The 19,388-nt window shown below is 35.4% G+C and overlaps 1 protein-coding gene across 1 annotated transcript in view; it reads right to left on the bottom strand.

Moving 5' to 3' along the window:
- Positions 1 to 1,917: 1,917 nt before the first annotated feature.
- Positions 1,918 to 19,388, bottom strand: part of SYNJ1 (synaptojanin 1) — a 121,440-nt gene continuing 103,969 nt past the window's right edge. Inside the window, 10 exon segments of the mRNA XM_037832529.1 lie at positions 1,918 to 4,953; positions 11,237 to 11,272; positions 11,274 to 11,455; positions 11,725 to 11,833; positions 13,395 to 13,465; positions 13,623 to 13,661; positions 14,906 to 14,953; positions 16,648 to 16,686; positions 17,351 to 17,494; positions 18,485 to 18,694. Coding sequence (XP_037688457.1) covers positions 4,138 to 4,953; positions 11,237 to 11,272; positions 11,274 to 11,455; positions 11,725 to 11,833; positions 13,395 to 13,465; positions 13,623 to 13,661; positions 14,906 to 14,953; positions 16,648 to 16,686; positions 17,351 to 17,494; positions 18,485 to 18,694 — 1,694 coding nt within the window. The 3' untranslated portion in view covers positions 1,918 to 4,137.

Raw genomic sequence — 19,388 nt, 5'->3', positions numbered from 1 at the left:
TCAACATCTCTATTAGGGAAATGCAAATTAGAGCTATTACCACAGTACTATAAGAGTGGCTAAAATTAAAAATAGTGACCACATGAAGTGCTGGTGAGGATTCTGAGAAACTGGATCATTCACACACTGCTGATGAAAATGTAAAATGGTACAACCACTCTGGAAAGCAGTTTAAAAATACCATCTGACCCAGCAATTGCACTCATGGGCATATAAACCAAAGAAATGAAAAACTATGTTAACAAAAAATTCTGAATTTTTTGATAAAAGGGTCATCAATGTTCATAGCAGCTTTGTTCGTAAGTGCATGTGGTTTGTATATATTATGTTCCCCAGAAAAACCATGTTCTTTAATGCAATCTTGTGGGGGCAGATGTATTAATGTTGATTAGGTTGGAAACTTCTGATTTTTTCCATGGAGATGCGACCCACCCAACTGTGAGTGACACCTTTGATTAGGGTGTGACCTTTTGATTGAATGTTTCCATGGAAATTTGGGTTTTGGTTAGTTCACTGGAGTCCTATAAAAAGGCCTCACAAACAGAGGGACCTCAGAGCAACTAAGAATGACATTTTGTCAGAGCTGCAGCTGAGAGACACATTATGATGACAGCCGTTGGAAGCTGATACTGGCATTTTGGAGAATGCCATTTTGAAACACCACCTGGGAGTAAGCAGAAGCCAGCCACATGCCTTCCGAGCTAGCAGAGGTTTTCTGGATGCCAATGGCCATCCTTCAGTGAAGGTACCCTATTGTTGATGCCTTACCTTGGACTCTTTATGGCCTTAAGACTGTAACTCTCTAACCAAATAAACCCCCTTTATAAAAGACAATCCACTTCTGGTGTTTTGAAAAACAGCAGCATTAACAAACAGGAACAGTGCACCAAACTGGAAACCCAGACATCCTTCAGTGGGTGAATGGTTAAACAAACTGGTCCATCCCTATCATGGAATACTACTTAGCAAGAAAGGGGAACAAACTCATGATACATTCAAGAAACTGGATGAATCTTCAGAGAATTGTGTTGAGTGAAAAAGTCCATCTGAAAAGGTCACATACTGCATGACTCCATTTCTATAACATTCTTGAAATGACAAAATCATAGAAGTGGAGAAAAGATCAGTGGTTACCAGAGGTTAAAGACAAGGGTGGAGGTGGATGGGTGGGAGATGGGACAGGAGAGTAGTGAAAAAGGCAACATGAGAGATTCTTGTGGTGATGGAAATGTTCTGTATCTTGCTTGTGATATTGTACTATTGTTTTGCAGAATGTTATCATTGGGAAAATTGAGTAAAGGGTCATGGGAGCTCTGCTGTTTCTTACAATGTGCATGTAAGGGTACAATGATCTCAAAATAATAACTTTCTTTTTTAAGCCTATTACTCCATCTGTAACTTCTTAATCAGAGGTTAATGAATATAATTAATTAAGAATCAAAGTTATTATTTTGAATACCAATCATACAGGACTGAAAAAGGGCAATACACAAAGGAACTACTAGCCTCGGCCACTTAATTTGGGTTTGTTTGTGAGCAAGTCTCTTCTGCCTGGTTATTTGTGGGCCTATTTTCCCTCTACCACATCCAGCTGCTGCTTCTGCTAGAGGTTAGAAAATCATCATTCATGCTTCATGTCATTTTCAAGTCAATGAGATTTTGGATGAGGCCTCTCTTGCAGAGTAAGTGCATGGGATTCTTAATGACTTGTAATCTCAGAAAATCTCTCTTCTTACTCTTAAGCTAGTGTTATATGGAAAAGTGAATTAAATGAAAATAAGGATTTGGGTTAAAATACCTGATTTGACAATAAGCGTATAACCTATTTTCCCCAAATATCGCTAAACTTGTATATGCAAACTACAAGGAAAACAGCTGAGAAAAATTCTTCTCTTTTGGGTAAAGTAGTCAACATGGTAAAGACAGGTATGTTTATTTCATATGACAGCACATTTCACAGAATATGTACATAATGTTTGTATATCACTGACTTTAATACTGCACTTCTATAAAGTATATAGTTATAAATATTGTATGCCACATAAGCAATAAAATTCTTACATATAAACACCAACGTACTATAGAGAACAAAGAATTCACAAAGATATCCTTAGTGTCTAATTTCTGCTCTGCTTTAACAGAACCGGTAAATATTTTAATAATACATAGAATAATGGCTAGTTATTTGCAGCATACCTTTTAACTTTCAAAACTGTGCATTTTCAGCAACTTGCCAAATATAATATTCCTGAAAAAGGCTGAGCTGCTGCTCGATATGTGTATTTTAGACAGTAGTTTATATTCAATAGGAAACATTGCTCACAGAACTGCAATTTGCCATAGCGAAGTTTACCTAATAATGAATTGTTTTGCTAATGGAGAGCAAATACCATATATATACTAATCACATAGATGTTAAAGCCACAGTTTCAACAATTCACATTTTGAAGCACATTGCTTATAGTAATACTGTTCTTCATACTACTGCTGAAATGATTAGAACCCCCCAAAAATCACAATATAAAACTCACAAGAGTTATTTTTAACAGCAAATCCTGGCTGTTAACAGAGAAGATTACTTCTATAAATATAGTATTTTGATAACATTTGAGTATTTAGAAAAATGCTTTTTCCTAATAGATTTGTTTTATGTTTTAAGTGCAATGCAGTTTCGCTGTGCTTTTACATTTTATATATTCTTGGCCATCGACTCTATTTTCTGATACCTCTCCAATGCACAATTTTAAAGGTTAAATATGGATGCAGGAATTTAGGTGGACATATACAACCTTTATAGAAAAGGAATGTTAATATAAGTCAATGTGTAAAGATGATTCTAACGTAAACTGACAACAAAACAACTACTGCTCAAGTTTTCTGATTGAGTTTACTTAATGATATCAAAATACTATATTCTGTAAAAATTCTGTCTACTTCATAAAATTAATAAAAGCAGGATCAATTGCATATTGGCAGTGCAAGAGACAAAATCCACGCTAATTTGAGGCGTAGCTTCCGAAGACTTAAAGCAGCATTGTAGATGTGTTATGTTGCCTCTTAAGGGGAGAGAGAATGTACGTTGAGTAGATCCCCAATTCAAAGCACTCTGAGGACTGCCGCTTTCCCTGCTAAAAGCAAAGTTCCAGAGCAAAAGCAACAGATACAAAAGTTTGGGAAGAAAATGGGCAACATATTACCTTAATGTATGGAGGGCTAACGTTCACTGAGATCTAGTATTTCTAATGAACTCTGTGGTATGGGCCTTCTGTAGAGATAAGGCCATAGTGCTTTCTGAGAGGTCTGGGTATCCAGCCACAAGACACCGACCACAAAATACGCTGCTTCCAGCTGCAAGAAACTCCTCCGAGAGAAAACTAGATGGAGGTGCAGGACTGGAAAGAAACAGGGGCGCGTGTTTGTGTGTGTCTGAAGGGGTGGAGTGTTGAAGAGTAGAAAAATCAGGCTCTGTAGTGAACCTATTCCAGTTTTGGAAGGAAAGTTAATGGTATGTCCAAATTACATTTGCAGACATTCTTATGGTAATGAGATATTCACAAAAGGACTTTGTTAGAACTTTTAGGTAAAAATTTGATTTGCATTATATGATAGAATTTAAATTATGAGTTTTACAAATATGTAACTGTGTGTATATACGCATATGAATATACATACACATACTTTTTTTTTAAGCAATACCATTCAAACTCTCTTTCAATATAACTTTGGTAGCTCTTTGGTAAATACTCATAAATACCAATTGCTAACAAGTATGAAAAATGCTGGCAGTAATGTCAGCTAAAAGTTGTTTGGACCTTTTGAAATTCTTCAGAGAAGACTGACAAAAGAATTTCTGAATAAGGACTATTTTCTACAGTAATTTTAAGGACTTTTTATGGCTACTATTCTCTCCTATCCATCCAAACAAAAACACACCAAAACTCCAGTTAATAACAATAATAATAATTTTCCTTATTTCTGATATACACATATTCCAACTTTGTACATATTAAATAGTGGTATTTTATGAAGGTATCAGTGCGCTTAACAATTATTTATTGCACTTAATGAATAACTAATGCCCAATTCTTTTGGCTGTACCCTGCCCAAACTAAAACAACTGTTTTCTATTGCATATCATCATCTTTCTGTAAAATCTGGTGTGGGTGAAGCCTTAGATGCCGAGGTTGTGAAAGGATCTACTAGAGGGGTGATAATGGATGGTAGCAGAGGGACAGGAGGTGGAGGTGGTGGTCTTGATGGCAACACACAGAAAGAAACATTTGTACCTTTATTATAGCCATCATCAAAAGTCAAGTTTGGGCCAGAACATGAACTTGGTTGATTATCTAGTAAACTTGGACAACAAGTTGACTTGGACTTCTGTTTCACACCAAAGTCCTCTTCTTCCTCAAAGGTTACCCATCCTTTTGGATTGCTAGTTTTAAATGTAGATTGGCCCTGCAGATCAAAACTGTCCTCACAGTCATCAGGTGAAGAGAAAGGCTTGCTTTCGGTATGACAGAGAAGCTTCACAGATGTGAAAGGACTGTTAGCAACAGACTCTTCTTGGGAGAACCATGACGTTATCTCTGATACTTGAAACTCAGCTCTAAATGGGTTTCCAGCAGCAGCAGTCCTGTCCGTGGAAGGATTTGTGCTGGTCAAGCTAGGAATAAATGGATTTGGAGAACTTTCCATATTTTCCCGGGATTTACTCCGGGCTGGAATTGGAGGCATTGTTGGCATGCAACTTATAGAAGTCGGCATATTAACATTACTTTGTGTTGCAGAAGGCAAAGGAATCAACCCCTTTAGGTTTGGGGTTAGAACAGATGCTGTTTGGACAGGTAACTGAGCCTTTGATACAGCAAGCAAATTAAATGACAGATCTTCAAATGGGTCACTCTTCAGTGTGGATCCTGGTTTGACATCGGAGACTCCATTGGTTTTTTCCTGGAAAGAAAGAGGGCACTGGATAACCACAGTTTATAATTTCTCACAATACCCTCTTTGCTTCCTGTCTCAATTATTCTTCATTTTGGGAGGCAAGTATACAAATTTAGAAACTAAAAGGCAGCTTTGTGTAGTTTGTTACTCTGGTGGTTTAAGTAAGATGAAACAGCTAAAATCTTATTCTTTACAAACTCCCCACTAAGTAAATCCTTTTATTAAATACATATTTTAAATCCGAAAGAAATTAAATAGAGCTATTTCAATCATGCAATTATTAAAATGGTAGCATGGAGAATTGTACAGAATTAACAAGTGAATAATGTTCTCATTCTGTCAAATTTTAGCATAAACTTAAATCCATATTCAGAACTTACACTAAGTCTATAAATAAACTTCCAACACCCTCTATGATGATTGTGATTTCATTGTTCTTTAAAATACATTTTCATTTAAAATTAATGTTACTATGGGAATTCAATTTAATGGGTAAAAATTCAGTGTTATTAACATATTTGTATTCATAAGCCGAAGACAATGCATCTTTTTCTTTTCTACTTGGAAAAATAAACTTTCAAAAAGTTCTTTGCCTTTTAAGGTAAGTTCTCCTTTTTTAAAATAAACTCTTTGATTAATGTGGTAACTTTTCTTAAATGACCTTCCTCATCTGGTAAAAAGGTTCCAAAGTAGAAAGGCTTATTAATAACCAAATACAATGGTTATTTAAAACCAGGGGGAAATTTCCCATTTTTCCATTTCATATGTTAATTCTAAAACCGAAAAGAAGTTGTGCTCAGAGCAGTGCACAGTCCTTTCTATGGCTCAGGGCTGGTTGTGAACTGTTATTGGTAGGAGGAATGTTCTGAATTACTTTATGGTCATACAAAGTTCATGCTCTTCCCCTAAGTGCCCTTTGTGCCCAGTTGATAAAGAAGCCACTTGGAAGAGAGCATGGCAATGGGCCGAGCAAAGCTATTCTTATGGGAAACAGAACTATGATCTTGGCCTCATGAGCAAATTAGCTCACCAGGCACTTTGTTATTAATTAAAAAAAAAAAAAAAAGCCCCACAAAAACCTCCATATAATTGTTAAAACTGGAATAGATGATGTGGATATTAATGCCAACTTCAAAGATAAGAAAAACAAAATTTTGGGGTTACAAATGGCAGGGGGCAGGGACCACTGGCTCACGACTTGCCGTATTTTTCGCCCTGGAAGATTAGGTTTTCTTAACAAAATGGAGCACTGCCCAAAATGATCCAAGATAGTTGTTAGAGTAAAATAATGAAACTCTCATGAAATATGTTGAAAAAAAAGAGCAGTAGGCCCAAATAAAATGTAATTGCATATTATGAAACACTAATTTAGTAATTAAGAATAGGGAAAGATATTCATTTGCTAAAGGAAATGGTGTGGATAACTTGAAAAGTAAATAAGTTTCAAATATCTGATTGCTTTATTCAACTGACCTAGAACATACTTTATAACTGAATGAACAAGTATATTTTTTAAAAAAACTTAATATGACAATAATGTATACAAAGTAAAAGGGTAAACATGCCATAGACTCTCAATTTGTATTCTAAGGTTTAAGATGAGCAACTCTATATATGGAAATCTACTTGAGAGAGAAATTTATTACAGACATCATAAAATGATCAGGTGTGGGATCCATTTCTCCGATGGCAGACAGAACAGTCCACAAGGTAGACGCTATAGGAAAGGAGAATTTTATGCTTTGCACAGCTTAAGAATAATAGTAGGCCCCTGCCAAATAAATGTTATACATTTAAATATCTTTATGTTCACATGTAAGAAAAATTTTTATTTCAAAATATAAGTTAAAGGTAATTTGTTAGAAGCAGAATCATTTTGCCCAGACTTGAAATTAAAATGAAAGCCATAACACTATTCATTATATTAGAATTAATTTGTAATCTAAACAAGATTTGTGATGGCTTGGCATTAAAAACTGTTGTATTTTTACAGAGAAGGGTGTTGGAAGGATCTTCAAATAATCCTGTTGTAATATTAACTTTCATCTTCCTATTATCATCAGCTCTTCCTTACCCCCAAAAATCTTACTCATAAAATTAGTTGGAAAAAAAAATTCCCATAAGAAACCTAAGGGGAAAAAAAAAGAATTTTGAGTTCATGTAATTATGCCATTGTTAAAACTGAGAACCAATTCTTCAATTCTTGAAGGTACATTTTTTTAGTTTTGTTAATTTTCATAATAAAATGAAGCAAAAAGAAAATAGTAAAGCATTAGCAAGAACAACTAAAATGGTTCCTAAAAATCCAAAATACTAAGAAAAAGTAAAAGCAGGTTTTATGGTATGATGATAGAATTTATTAATGTGGACAGGTGGTTTTAAAAATAGGTGAAACTTTAGATGTATGAAGCAAAGGATGCATACATCTAATGTGCTAGGACAGATGAAAAGCACGTAGAAAATTGATAAATAGTCAGATACCTGTTACCCTGATGGTTGCTCCTGCTTTGAGAAAAGGAACACAGACATCAAAGGAAAGAGTTAAGAGCATAATCGAGACCAACCAGCAAGCCTAACAATTCAGTATTCAAAAATAACTTTCAGTTGTATGTTACATACAGAGTCCAAAAGCAGCAATATTTGCAAGGTCACAGCATAATTTCAAGAGACAATTCCAATTCCTTTTTTTTTTAATGAAAAATTTACGGTTGAATTAGGACCTGAATTTTAATTTTGTCTGCAGTTAATTAGTAGTTCAAAGTTTTGTTATTTCACAAATATTATTCCAAGTAGATATTCAGAACCCTAAAATATTTCAAGCAGCCTTAGAATAGACTACGGATCTGTCATCATTAGGGAAAATGTACAGAATGGCATCATTCTGCAAAAGTGCTGGCCCACTGAAAATAAGTACTCGTTTTAATAAAATGCTCAGGATCCAGCCTTGTTCTATATTACTCAAATTTTCTGAAGGATGATACTATTCATTAATTCACTTCGTAATTTATTGGTTGGAAGATAGAAAAAGGGAAGAAACTGGATCCTATTTTTATTGTTTACAATAAAATTCATGATCTTTCAATGTTCCATCATATAGCAATATCTTATTTATCCAGTATTAACAAGAACCAATTTCAAGCAAATTCTCCCAAATTCTTAATGCTTGGTTTTAAATAGCAAAACTTATTTTGATAATTTCAAGAGACACAAATCTAAAATACATTAAATATTTTTAGAGTTTCTTGCCTACTGAACATGAGTCTCCTGAATTTAAGTGAACAGTTTCTTGATGGCCTAGGGTTATGTGTATCAGCTTGGCACTGGACAAGAGAGTAGGAATGGGTTTATACTAACTTCATTAAGGTTACTGGCCCCTCCAGAGAATGGACCCAGAATGTTGGGACTTTCTGTTTGGCCTCTCCCCTCATCTATCACTTCACTAGCATGGCAGTGAGTTCAGTGGCTTTACTTCTTGCTGGACCTCCTCACTTCTGGTAGTGAGCTGATAGTCAGATGACTGAGATATTGGAAGTCAGACATAAAAGGGAGAAATTTTTGTATTTTGTAAAAGATATGCAACACATTATAAAGGTATTCATTGAATTTTAAAGTACCTTTTGTATATAAAATTATAGAGTCAAAGAACTTTAAAATAATAAAAGTAAAACTGGGGTACGTATGGCTTTGTGTTTTAAGCAAGCCACCTTGAAGATTTGGGGTGGAAATAATAAAGACTTGCAAAAAATTATTACGTGCTCAATGCTAAGACTATTTCATGTCATTATCAAAATATCAAATTCATCATATTTAAAAATCTCATCCTTCATTTTTTTAAACTCTAGCTATACTTCAAAAGATTTTTAAAATTTAAAATTTTTATTTTCTTTTATTTTTGAGAAAGAAAAAGCCCCATTTATTTATTTATTTTATTTATTTTCAAATATAGATTACAGGCTTTATTGGGTTGATGCTCATCGGGGAGCACCTCATCACTAGGTAACTTCCCCAGAAAAATTTCCTTTTATTTTTGAATAGCTATTATTTTTATGGCTCAAAATTCAAAAGTTACAAAAAAGGTATACGGTGAAAAGCCTCCTCCCTGGCCACCACCCCACTTCCCTGCACTGGCCACTACCCAGTTGCTTCCTCTAGAGGAAACTATAGTTAACTACTTTGGGACCCTCACAAAGATAGTCTATATATAAACAAAACCCCCATCCTCCCATCTCTCTCCAAAAAGAAAAGGGTGTCTGTGTATATAATTTTCAGCAGAATTTGAGATTAATTACTTAGGAAAAAAGAAAATTTAGAATTTAATATAACTATCTTGGTCATTTTTGCTTAACTAAATACCACAGGGTACAAGAAAGAACACAAGCTACCGGGCCATGCACAAAGCATGTCCTGTCTGCCACCAAATCGCTGTGCTCATTTCAATGAGAAACATGAAAATCAAAACAATGAAAAATGACCTCAGAAAATGACATGTGGCAGTCACTGGAATAGTCATCCTGTGGGGCTGCCTGCCATCAGACGATTTTGTACCATCTGCAATATCATTTGACAGTTTGCTCTTCCTGAAGGTTTTCAGAGTACTGTATCTTTCATATTAGTTTAAGCATACTTTAACAAAAATAGTTTTAGGAATTAAGGAGCACTTTTACTGTGAAAAGTTTGTCCTTTCTGTCCTAAAACTGTAATAGAAAGCTCAAAGTTGGCTAGTCTGAAAGTTTTTTGACCTCCAATTACATTTTAAAAAACACAATAATGTTAAAGAAAATGAGATGAGAAATTCAAGACTAACTAAAGATTACTTAGCAGGGAGAAAAGAACAGTACACATTTATTCTTTGAAGGATGTCTACCATCATTAAATATCTTCCACATTTTCAACTTTCTGAACTGAAAAATACAGAAGATTTTTTGGTATTAATCAGCTGAAGAGAATATTTTATTTTTCTCTATTATATATTCTCCTTCAGTTTTTACAAATGTGACCAATAGTCTAATGAGCCAGTGTTAATTGTTCCTTAGTTGTTTATGGTTATATTTTGATTATTTTAAGGTTGATATTTACTTTAATATCTGTTTTTTTACCATCTAGAAACGTAAGATAGGAAACTGGTTAACTTCTACCAACTATCTGGACATACTCATGTATCTAAAAATAAATGCAAGCTTTTATTTATAAATATGCTTAAGGGACATCACCAATTTGTAAGATTTCTGTATTTTGGATCTTCCCAGAGTTCAAAAGCAGACTTTTAAGACTTAATACACATTTCTTTGATCCTGATGACATTTTCAAGTTAAAACTTCAGGGTAAAATAAAACATAAAGCTAGATAACAAAAAATGTACTTACTGAATATAAAGTTCACTTAAATAATTTTATTGAAACGTATGTAAAAAAACTAAGGAAAACAACATCCAAATTTTTTAAAAAATTTAGTTTGCATGATTATTCTGGTATTAAAAATTACTTTGTACATATCCTCTATAATTTGTGACCCCTCTGGCCAAATGAGAGACTGGTGATTCCACGATTCCAGCCTCACTATTTTCTGTGGGACACTAATGAGGTGACTCATTATTTTGATGGTTTTTACTTGGTGAACAAGCCTACTGCTGCTGCAAGCCCAAACCATCTAAACTGATCCAATAATGATTAAAACTGTTTGAAATAATGGAGGAACTCTGCTGCCAGCACTAATATAGAAAGAACTACTGCTCACATCAAGAGCAATGAAAGGATTATTTTCTGTTTATTGGAAACTAACCACACTGCCACTGGTCTAAAGACTGATTTGATTTGCCTCTCTCTCCAGAAAGTAAAACCAAGACTAATTTATTAGTCTTGTGCAATAAGAAAAACAAATCCTTGTTGTCTGTCCTAATTTATTAACTGTCCAAAGTAAATTATGCATAAAAAACAAAAAAGTTACAAACACTATAAACATTTACATGAGAAAACAGCCTGCGAATCACTTGGAAATGCCCTAAAGAACGCTGGTCTAGGATCACTCTGAGAACCCCTGATCTAAGCAATAAGGTTATAAAACCAAAACCAAAATGTCTCAGTCAAACTGTGCATTGGTTATACAACTAGTCTGAGATGTCAAGTGACACTAATTTGCTAAAGTCATATCTCAAGATATCAAAAGGCAAAAAGAAAAAGAAAACTAAATCCACACTTTTGATTTCTTATAAAAGCTAGTAATTAAAATAAGTATATTCAAAGACTATACCATACGCATGAAAGATGAAAAGTGTTTTATTAGTGAGACTTACTTGTTGCTGTGATGAAGACTCTGAAGGCAAGCTATGGGGATGACCTGCTACGAGGTGGTGGTTGTGGCGGCGCTTCTAGATTTGGCTGGGGGGCAGCCTGAGGCATAGGTGCTGTCACAGGAACAAGAGGCTCCTGCATCTTTCCAACAGGTGGAGGCAGAGAAGGCTGCACAGGAAGAGCAGCCTGAGGCTTCAATGGTTCTGGAAGGACAGCTGAACCTAGAAAAAAAGAATTACTTTCAGATGTTAGATGTTTTCTGGAAAACCAAGTTTTTTCCTTCCTTTAAATAATAAGAGTACCTTAAATGTTTAAGAGGACATTCTGGTTTCTTTTTCCAACAAATAGCTTCACTTCTTTTGGTATAAAGAAGAAAGGATAGCCCTATTTGACTTAAGTTGTGGAAGGTGGGACACAACAGAAAAGGAAAAGAAAAAGAAAAGGTGAAAAGACTATAGAACACAAGCGATATTTCTAATATAGTCCCTACCTTTCGGTGCTTCAGAGGGTTTGCTTTGGCTTTCAGGAGTCAGTCTTCCACCAGATGCCCGAGCATGGCTCTGTGGGGCGCTAATAACTCCGGCACGGGGTGGAATAATCTAAACATGGGAAATGTAACATTTGAGACATTTACTTATTTTCAACAGATTCTGTGGAAAATACCTGCTTTCAGCATCTTGTCATTTTAACTGCTTTCTATTTTTAGCCAAGTAATCACGAATTTTTAAATCAATCCTTTTATTTTTAAGCTACTATGTATTACCATGCCAGGGCACTATGCTAAGGCATTCTCTCATTTAATCTTCAAAATATCCCTAAGAGGACAGCATTAGTTTATTGTTCCTATTTCAAAGATGAACTCACACCTGACTAGCTGCAGACTCCTTGCCCTTGACCACTGTACAGCACTACCTTGATAGGACAGCAGGAAGAGCTCAGGATTCATGGGGGTGTGGAGAGATCTACATACATCAAGCGACTAAGAGGCTTAAGAAAAATCATACCCTGAGATTTTTTTTTTTAACATGGAAGTAAAACTCTTAAATGACTAACTCCATATTCTAAATTAAATTCCTTGGAAGACACATCATTTTCTCTTTTCATACTTTTGCTGGAGGCTCTATGCCCACAATACAACTAAGTTCCTTTAAGCAAAAGTTAGAATGAATGTAAACTCACAAATCCTGGCTTCCTTTCTCTCATACAGTATTAATAGAATAAAGTACTTGGGGGAGTATGGTGGTGGAGTCAGCAAATGGCAATTCTTTTTTTGAAAAGATGAGAGCAGGCAATAGACACCAGATATCTTTAGAAATATTCCACAGGCATTTTAATTTGGAGTATATTATTAGATATAGAAAAGGACTTTTAGATCAGATGTTAAGTAGACAGATACAACAGAAACAAAAACAATTACTATCTTCATTAGAAGTACTTCTCAAATTTCTCACAACCTTAATTTCTAGTTATTAGACATGGTTCCCAGTCCCTTCCTCTTCAGATACAGGCTTCATCAGACAAGGCTATCACTGATTACTGGTTTCCATTTTCTCTTTTTTTTTTTTTTGATTACTTGCAACATCCCAGAAAAACTTTTCAATTTTTAATGGAATTTAAAATTTAACAATATAAAATATTTAATAGAAAATTATGTATATAATTGCTCTTAATGTACATAAGAGAACAGATGATAAACATACTAGAAACCATAGATTCATAAGGTAACACCATCTGCTTCCCTATTTTTAATACCTTTAGAATGAGTTTTAGTATACTGACTCTATCGAAACATTTTCTTCCTGAAATCTAATTGTAATCTTTCTAATTAGCTTCTATCCTCATTAATTACTTAGGTAATATGATAAAAAGCTGCCCAAATGTATCACTTCCTCATAGGCTAAGTATATATTTTATACAAATAATGAAGAACTTCATTGGGTACTTCTGAAGAGTCTGTTAGCATTTCAGAGTATGAAAGCATTTAGAGTTTGAAGTAGAGAGGACCCTCAGAGGTCATCCTAGCACCACTCCCTCATTTTAGAGTTGAGGAAATTGAGGCCTTGAAAGGTCACCTGATTTGCCCAAGGTAACAAAACTAAGAAGCAGCAAACGTGGGCCTAGAACAGGGATTCCTTGGCTCCCAGGCTAGGTTTTGCCTACCGGTCTGGCTGCACTGTATCCAGCAGATCCTGGCCCTGCAAGTCCAGCTTGAGGTGAAGGCTGATTACGTCCTGAAAAAAGAAAAAAGATATTACATTTATATAATACATTGAAAAAAAAAATCAAAAACAAAAAGAATCTATGTACTTATATTCCAGTATTTCATGGTCCAGTTACAGTGTTAAGTAGCCAAATTCAATCTTTTTTTTTTTTTTTTTTTTTTTTTACCTATATTATCTTTCCGTGTTGTTCCAGGGCTTTTGGGTGCTTTGCAGCAGAAAGGAAAAAAAATTAGTTATAAATAAACAATCAAGCAATATTGTATAACATCAGGGGGCTGTTCTTTCATGACCATCAGAAATGGGGGCATGAGATGGTAACAAAACAAAGACGTTTGCTTTGGGTAACAATGAAGAATATTACCAGTCCTCAATGAAATACGCCCAAATTGAAAAATCAGGATATTTACAGTGAGATGTATGTGAGACAAGCTTCTGATACCTCACTCACAGGGACACTTTCAAGTTGATTTTCCCAACAGAACTGTCTCCTGTCAACCCTGAGGACACACAGCTTGAGTGAAAGGCCACAAGTCACGGCTTGGCTGCTGCTCAGCCACTGGCAACCACATTGCTCCTGAGCCACAGACATGGCTGCATTTTTCAGGTTACACAAGTGGTTCCTAACAACACTGGTTTAGGGTTTCATGATAGATATCATTAAGGAAAAAATAATCTTATGATGAGGTCTTCTGGATTTCTAGAACAAAATCCTATGATTAAAGTAGAAGACAGGCATACCAGACAGCCAAATATCTGCCTTATGGAAGACAGTGTTCAAGTACGGTTCAAATGTATGAGGAAGGTACAGCTGGAGGACAAAATGAAATAGATTACTTTTTGGGCCAAAAGGAGCAGGAGGGACTATCAAGACTAATTCCTCAGATTTAGCTTCCATTTAAAAGCAAATTCAAATGCAATTGTTATATGAAATACATTGGTCCTTGAATGAGTGGCTTTTAGTTTTTATGATCTTTTAAACAAACCCAGCACTGCACTGTTATACGTAAAAACATTGATACAATGTGAAACCATCCACTGAATACCATATTCTTGGATCTGAATTAATAGGGTTTAATTATAATTACTAATTTTTAAAACTTCAGATTTAGTATAATATTTCTAAACATTTGACTTATTTTGAAAAGAATTCTGAAAGCATTCTTCTTAAAATAATCTGGTACAGTAACTTCACATCCTTTTTAAGTATAGACAAAACAGTACAAAACAATGAGAATCTCAAGGAAATTAAATGGATATCCATTAGAAACCATATACAAGGTAGAATGAAAAGTGAACATAAATACAAGGTGGTTACAAGGTATACATATGGAGGGGGAGGGCAAGTTTACAGTTGAACTAAGAAAAGATTTAGTATGCCTTTAAACATTGGAGGGGCTGATGCTCAGAAATAAAATGAGACCCATTTCTAAAACACAGAAGTCTTGTTACCTTCCATCTCTCTCCTAGCTACCCCAGGACTGGGAGGGGCTCCAACACCTTTTCAGAGAAAGAACAAAGACTGTATATTGTTCAGGGCCCATAGCAAAGAATGAAAGGTAGGCACGCAAAATGATTTCTGCATTAAACTCACTTTTGCAAAAATGGTTCTTTGATTGCTTTAAAATTTCTCAAAAATTATCAATACAAACCAATGAGACTTTAGATGTTTAGTCCCAGCCTGAGAGTAGAAATGGATGACAGTTTCCTTTTTATACCTGAGATTGCTCTCAGTAGGGATTTAAAAAATATGTTCAATGAGAGCCTTTTGCTTTATAATCATCTCTTTCCTTACATAACGAGTTAAATGACTAATGAAAGCTCCAACTTTGACAGTCCAAAAAGAGAAAAAAATTATGAATGAACTTTTAATTTCATTTCAAATTTCTAAGAGACTATATTATGTAAACATAGAAGTTAGTTTGTTGATACATAACAAACAAACAACCCAACTCTGTAAAGTACCATAATGACGTTCCCCAAGCTTATTGCCTTGAAGGAGTTAGTTATTGGTTTAGAGGGTAAAATAAATATGTTGCAAACAGTGCCTGCAAAAAAATATGAAGAGAAGCAATTTTAAAATGAAATCAGATTTCTAAGTAAACCATGGGTTGCTAATATAGGTTTCACAAATTCATTTTTAAAATTTATTTTGAAAGGCTGTTTTCTTAATAAAAGCAGAAGATAAATAGAATTTATCATGAAAATATAAATATGTGGGACTTTGAAAGAGAAAAAATTAACATTTTCTATAAGTCAATGGAAAAATTATCACTTAGTATTTTGCAGAAGTTGCAATGCTTGAAATAAATTTGGCTATTCTCAATATATAAAGTCAGTAAAATCTGCACATAAGCAAAGTGAATCTGTAATATCACCTCAATTGGTCAATAATGTCATTAGGTGGGTAGAGCAGAAATAGATCAACTACACATGCATGGTGGGCATAAGTAATATTAAAACTGGGTTTGTAAAAGCTCTTCTGCTGAATGGTGACAACCTCCCTCACCCTTTCTTAAGAAGCAGACTAAACAGATATACCTGTCCTATGTATACCTCCAACTGAGCTTTGTGAGAAGTCTTCATGTAACTTTAAGCAAAAAGTGATCCATTTATTAATATAAACTTTCTTCTGGAAACAAATAAAAGAAAATCATATAGTTCTTAAAATTAAAAAACATGGCCTGTTTTATGATTAATCATGAAAAAGCCATGCAAAATGAAAGATATATTTCAGATAATTATAACTTTAAATTGTATTCTGAGGAAACCTTCTAATCCACAAGCTACAGAAAAGGAATGTACTGGAGGATCACTAAGCAAACACTTAGGACATGTTCTGTATTTATTGCACCTGAATACCTTTTGAAATTAATGACTTTTGGAAATTAAATCTGTGTAAAAAAAAAAGAAAAAGTGTATTAGACCTTGATGAGTACTTGTTCAACTCTGTCTCCCTGGGAAATGTAGACACTTCCTCACCAACTAGTCCTATTCACTACTAAAATGCGGCACTAACTTTTTACTTGACAGGAAGATAACAGAAGTTTGCAGCTTGAATTTATATCTGGAATATAAGTGTCACTCATCTGACTTTTATCAAACTAACCTAAAATGTCTTTCAGTCACAGGGATTGAATTCCAAAACATTAATGAACCAAGATCCATACATTAGAACAAATGTAAATGGTTACCTCCAAATTCTTTTCTAGCAGGTGCAGGACTCCTAGCCCCTTACAGTTCATTAATAAAATAGGCAGCAGAAAGGAAATGACATTTAATAAACAACTGAAATGTCAACTATTTACTACTGTATTCATTTCATATCATGTAGAATCAATATATTAATGTCTAGGTACTATAAAAAAGATATTATTTAATGCATATACTTCTAGTAATCTAAGTCACAACCATGCTCGTTTAAAAAAGAATATTTAAACTAATATATAAAGGTACTTCATGTAAGTATAAATTATACTTCATAAATAAGTATATTTATCCTCTTCAGTTCTAATTAAGGTTTTACACACATTAGTGAACTAATGATTTTATGCTTATAAAAGCCGGAAATGAGGATTTTGAAATCAATAAACTAGTTTTATCTACGAACATTTCACATGCCCAGCTATACCAAATTAACAAAAATAAAACCAAGCATCTCATGTACACTTGAGAGAAGGCAGCTATGAAAACACATTAGAGAAATCATGTTGGCAAACACTCTTGACACCTGTTCTGCCATGTCTACCATGTTCTTTAAAGAAAACCTCAAGGAGCAACTGTGATAGAAAAACAATAAAATCTAGACACTGGAGATCTGATACACGTAGGGCATTTATACATAGGGTGGAGGAGAACTGTAAGTCCAGCCGAAATGGAAACAGAAGGGTCTGTTACCTGAAGGGGGTGGTGGTCTCTGTGGGGGAGTTGGCCGCGCAGGAGGCGCGACCGGGCGGGGAGGAGGCGGCCGCTTGGGCTCTAAGGCCTGAGAAGAGTCCTTCTGCTGCAGCAGTGTTGCGGCCTGAACGTCAACAGGAGAACCTATGACATGACATTTGTTGGGGAAGAAGATCAGCTTCCAAGTGGGTGTTGGCAGAAAGGTATGGTGCTTCATACATATATACATATGTGACTTTATATATACATATAGGATACATTTTCTATTTTGCCAGTGTTATAAATTAGTACACAATACAATGCACATTTTCAGTAGGAATAACAAATAATTCTACCATACAATTACCCTTTGGGACCATTTAAGAAAGAATGCTAGCTCTCCGTTGAATTTTTTACCTAGACCCTAGGTGCTGAAAGCTGGTTTACTGGGTGGCCCTATCAAGGTGGCACTAAGTCCTGTCTGGGTTAAGTCATCAGCAGTCTGTAGGCCAGAAGAGAGAAGAAAAAGGGAGTCTCTTCTTTTCTCTCTACCTTAGCTTATCCTGACTTTATTTAAGGAAACCAGTACTCTAAGAGTAGAAAGGGATGGAGGATATTTTCTAAAAATTTCAGCATAGAAGAATGACTTATCATTTAATGTAACAATTGCCAGAGATAAATCTTCAACTTTAGAGGAATAATGGCAATTCAAAAAACTTGTTTTTTCTCTCCTTGCTTCAGACTGTACTATAGGTAATGTATAGTTACACAGTTAAGCCCACAGTTCATTTCCTAATGTAAAACAGGCAATATACATATATGTCAGTCCAAATAGATGGGATTTATGATAAAGGTTTTACCATAACTATGGAAACGTTAATTTTAAGAAATGAACAAATCTGATCACACAGAAAAGGAATTCCAAAAAATTCTCATCTAGTAACACTGACAATGAGCTGCTTTCCCAGGGGAGGTCTCTCATCTACAGATTCTCCTCTGGATGCACACAAGACAGAGTACATGACAGCACTGGACTGTACAGGTAGACAAGAATGATGCTCCAAAGTGGATCCAAAGGATCAGTGCTTTGACCATTAAAAATTAAGCACACTAATCAAGAAAAGGTCATATAAGACTTTAAAATAACATACTCACTTTGTGCATTTGGAGGCCCGGGAGTTCTTGACGGTGCTCGACTTGGCCTTACGGGAAGGGAAGGCACAGGAGCCTCTGCTATAGTGGGAGACTGGCAGGGACTGGTCCGGGGTGAAGAGCTTGGGGAAGTGCCAAGGCCAGAACTTGAAGATGGCTGGAGGTGCTGGGGAAGAATTTCTTCTACTTCAGCACTATAGTCATCAACATCACCTAAGGAAGAGCAAGGTTATCAAAACATCAGCCTTTTAACTTTCTCAGAGATTTTTTCCCTCCAAACCAGGTTTTAAAGGGTTAAATAGACAAAATAAACATGTTAAAATTCTTCCACTGCAAACGTGCATGGATTAAACATGTAGACATGTATAAACAAAATTTATACGCACAGAACTAAATCAGCACAAACTCCCTATAGAAAACATGGTTAAAGAAAGATAATCTCAGGGCAACAGGGTGCCAGTGGGGACTAACCACTTGGAGCCGGCACTAAGTGGGTTTTCAGTACTCCAATGGGCAGCTATCTCGGTGCTGCTCTCCCTCCCAAACCTTTCTGCTGTGCTCTTTGGAACATCCTTCTCTGGACCTGCCAACCTAGGTCCTGTCCTTACAAGTAAACAAACTCTCAGCCAGCCAAAAACCATTCCCTGAAATTCTCCTCACTATTCCTCCCCCTTGGGTTCCCATTCAACCTACACCTCCTTTGCTTTAACTGAACACTGGAACCCTGGTTCTTCTCTGAGGTCTCTTCAACCCCACCTACCTCAGGTTTCGAAAGTGGGGTCAGGGTGCCCCTGGCAATCTAATTGCAATTCCAGAGCATTAACCTTCCAACCCTGAACAAAAAGGCCTCTTTCTGTGAGGCTTATGCCATTGGGAATTTATGTAACAGCCTCTACCCTGACTTGTT

This window comes from Choloepus didactylus, chromosome 1, assembly GCF_015220235.1.
Source record: "Choloepus didactylus isolate mChoDid1 chromosome 1, mChoDid1.pri, whole genome shotgun sequence".
In the NCBI taxonomy this organism is placed as follows: Eukaryota; Metazoa; Chordata; class Mammalia; order Pilosa; family Megalonychidae; genus Choloepus; species Choloepus didactylus.
This window is presented reverse-complemented; position numbering and strand designations above follow the sequence as displayed.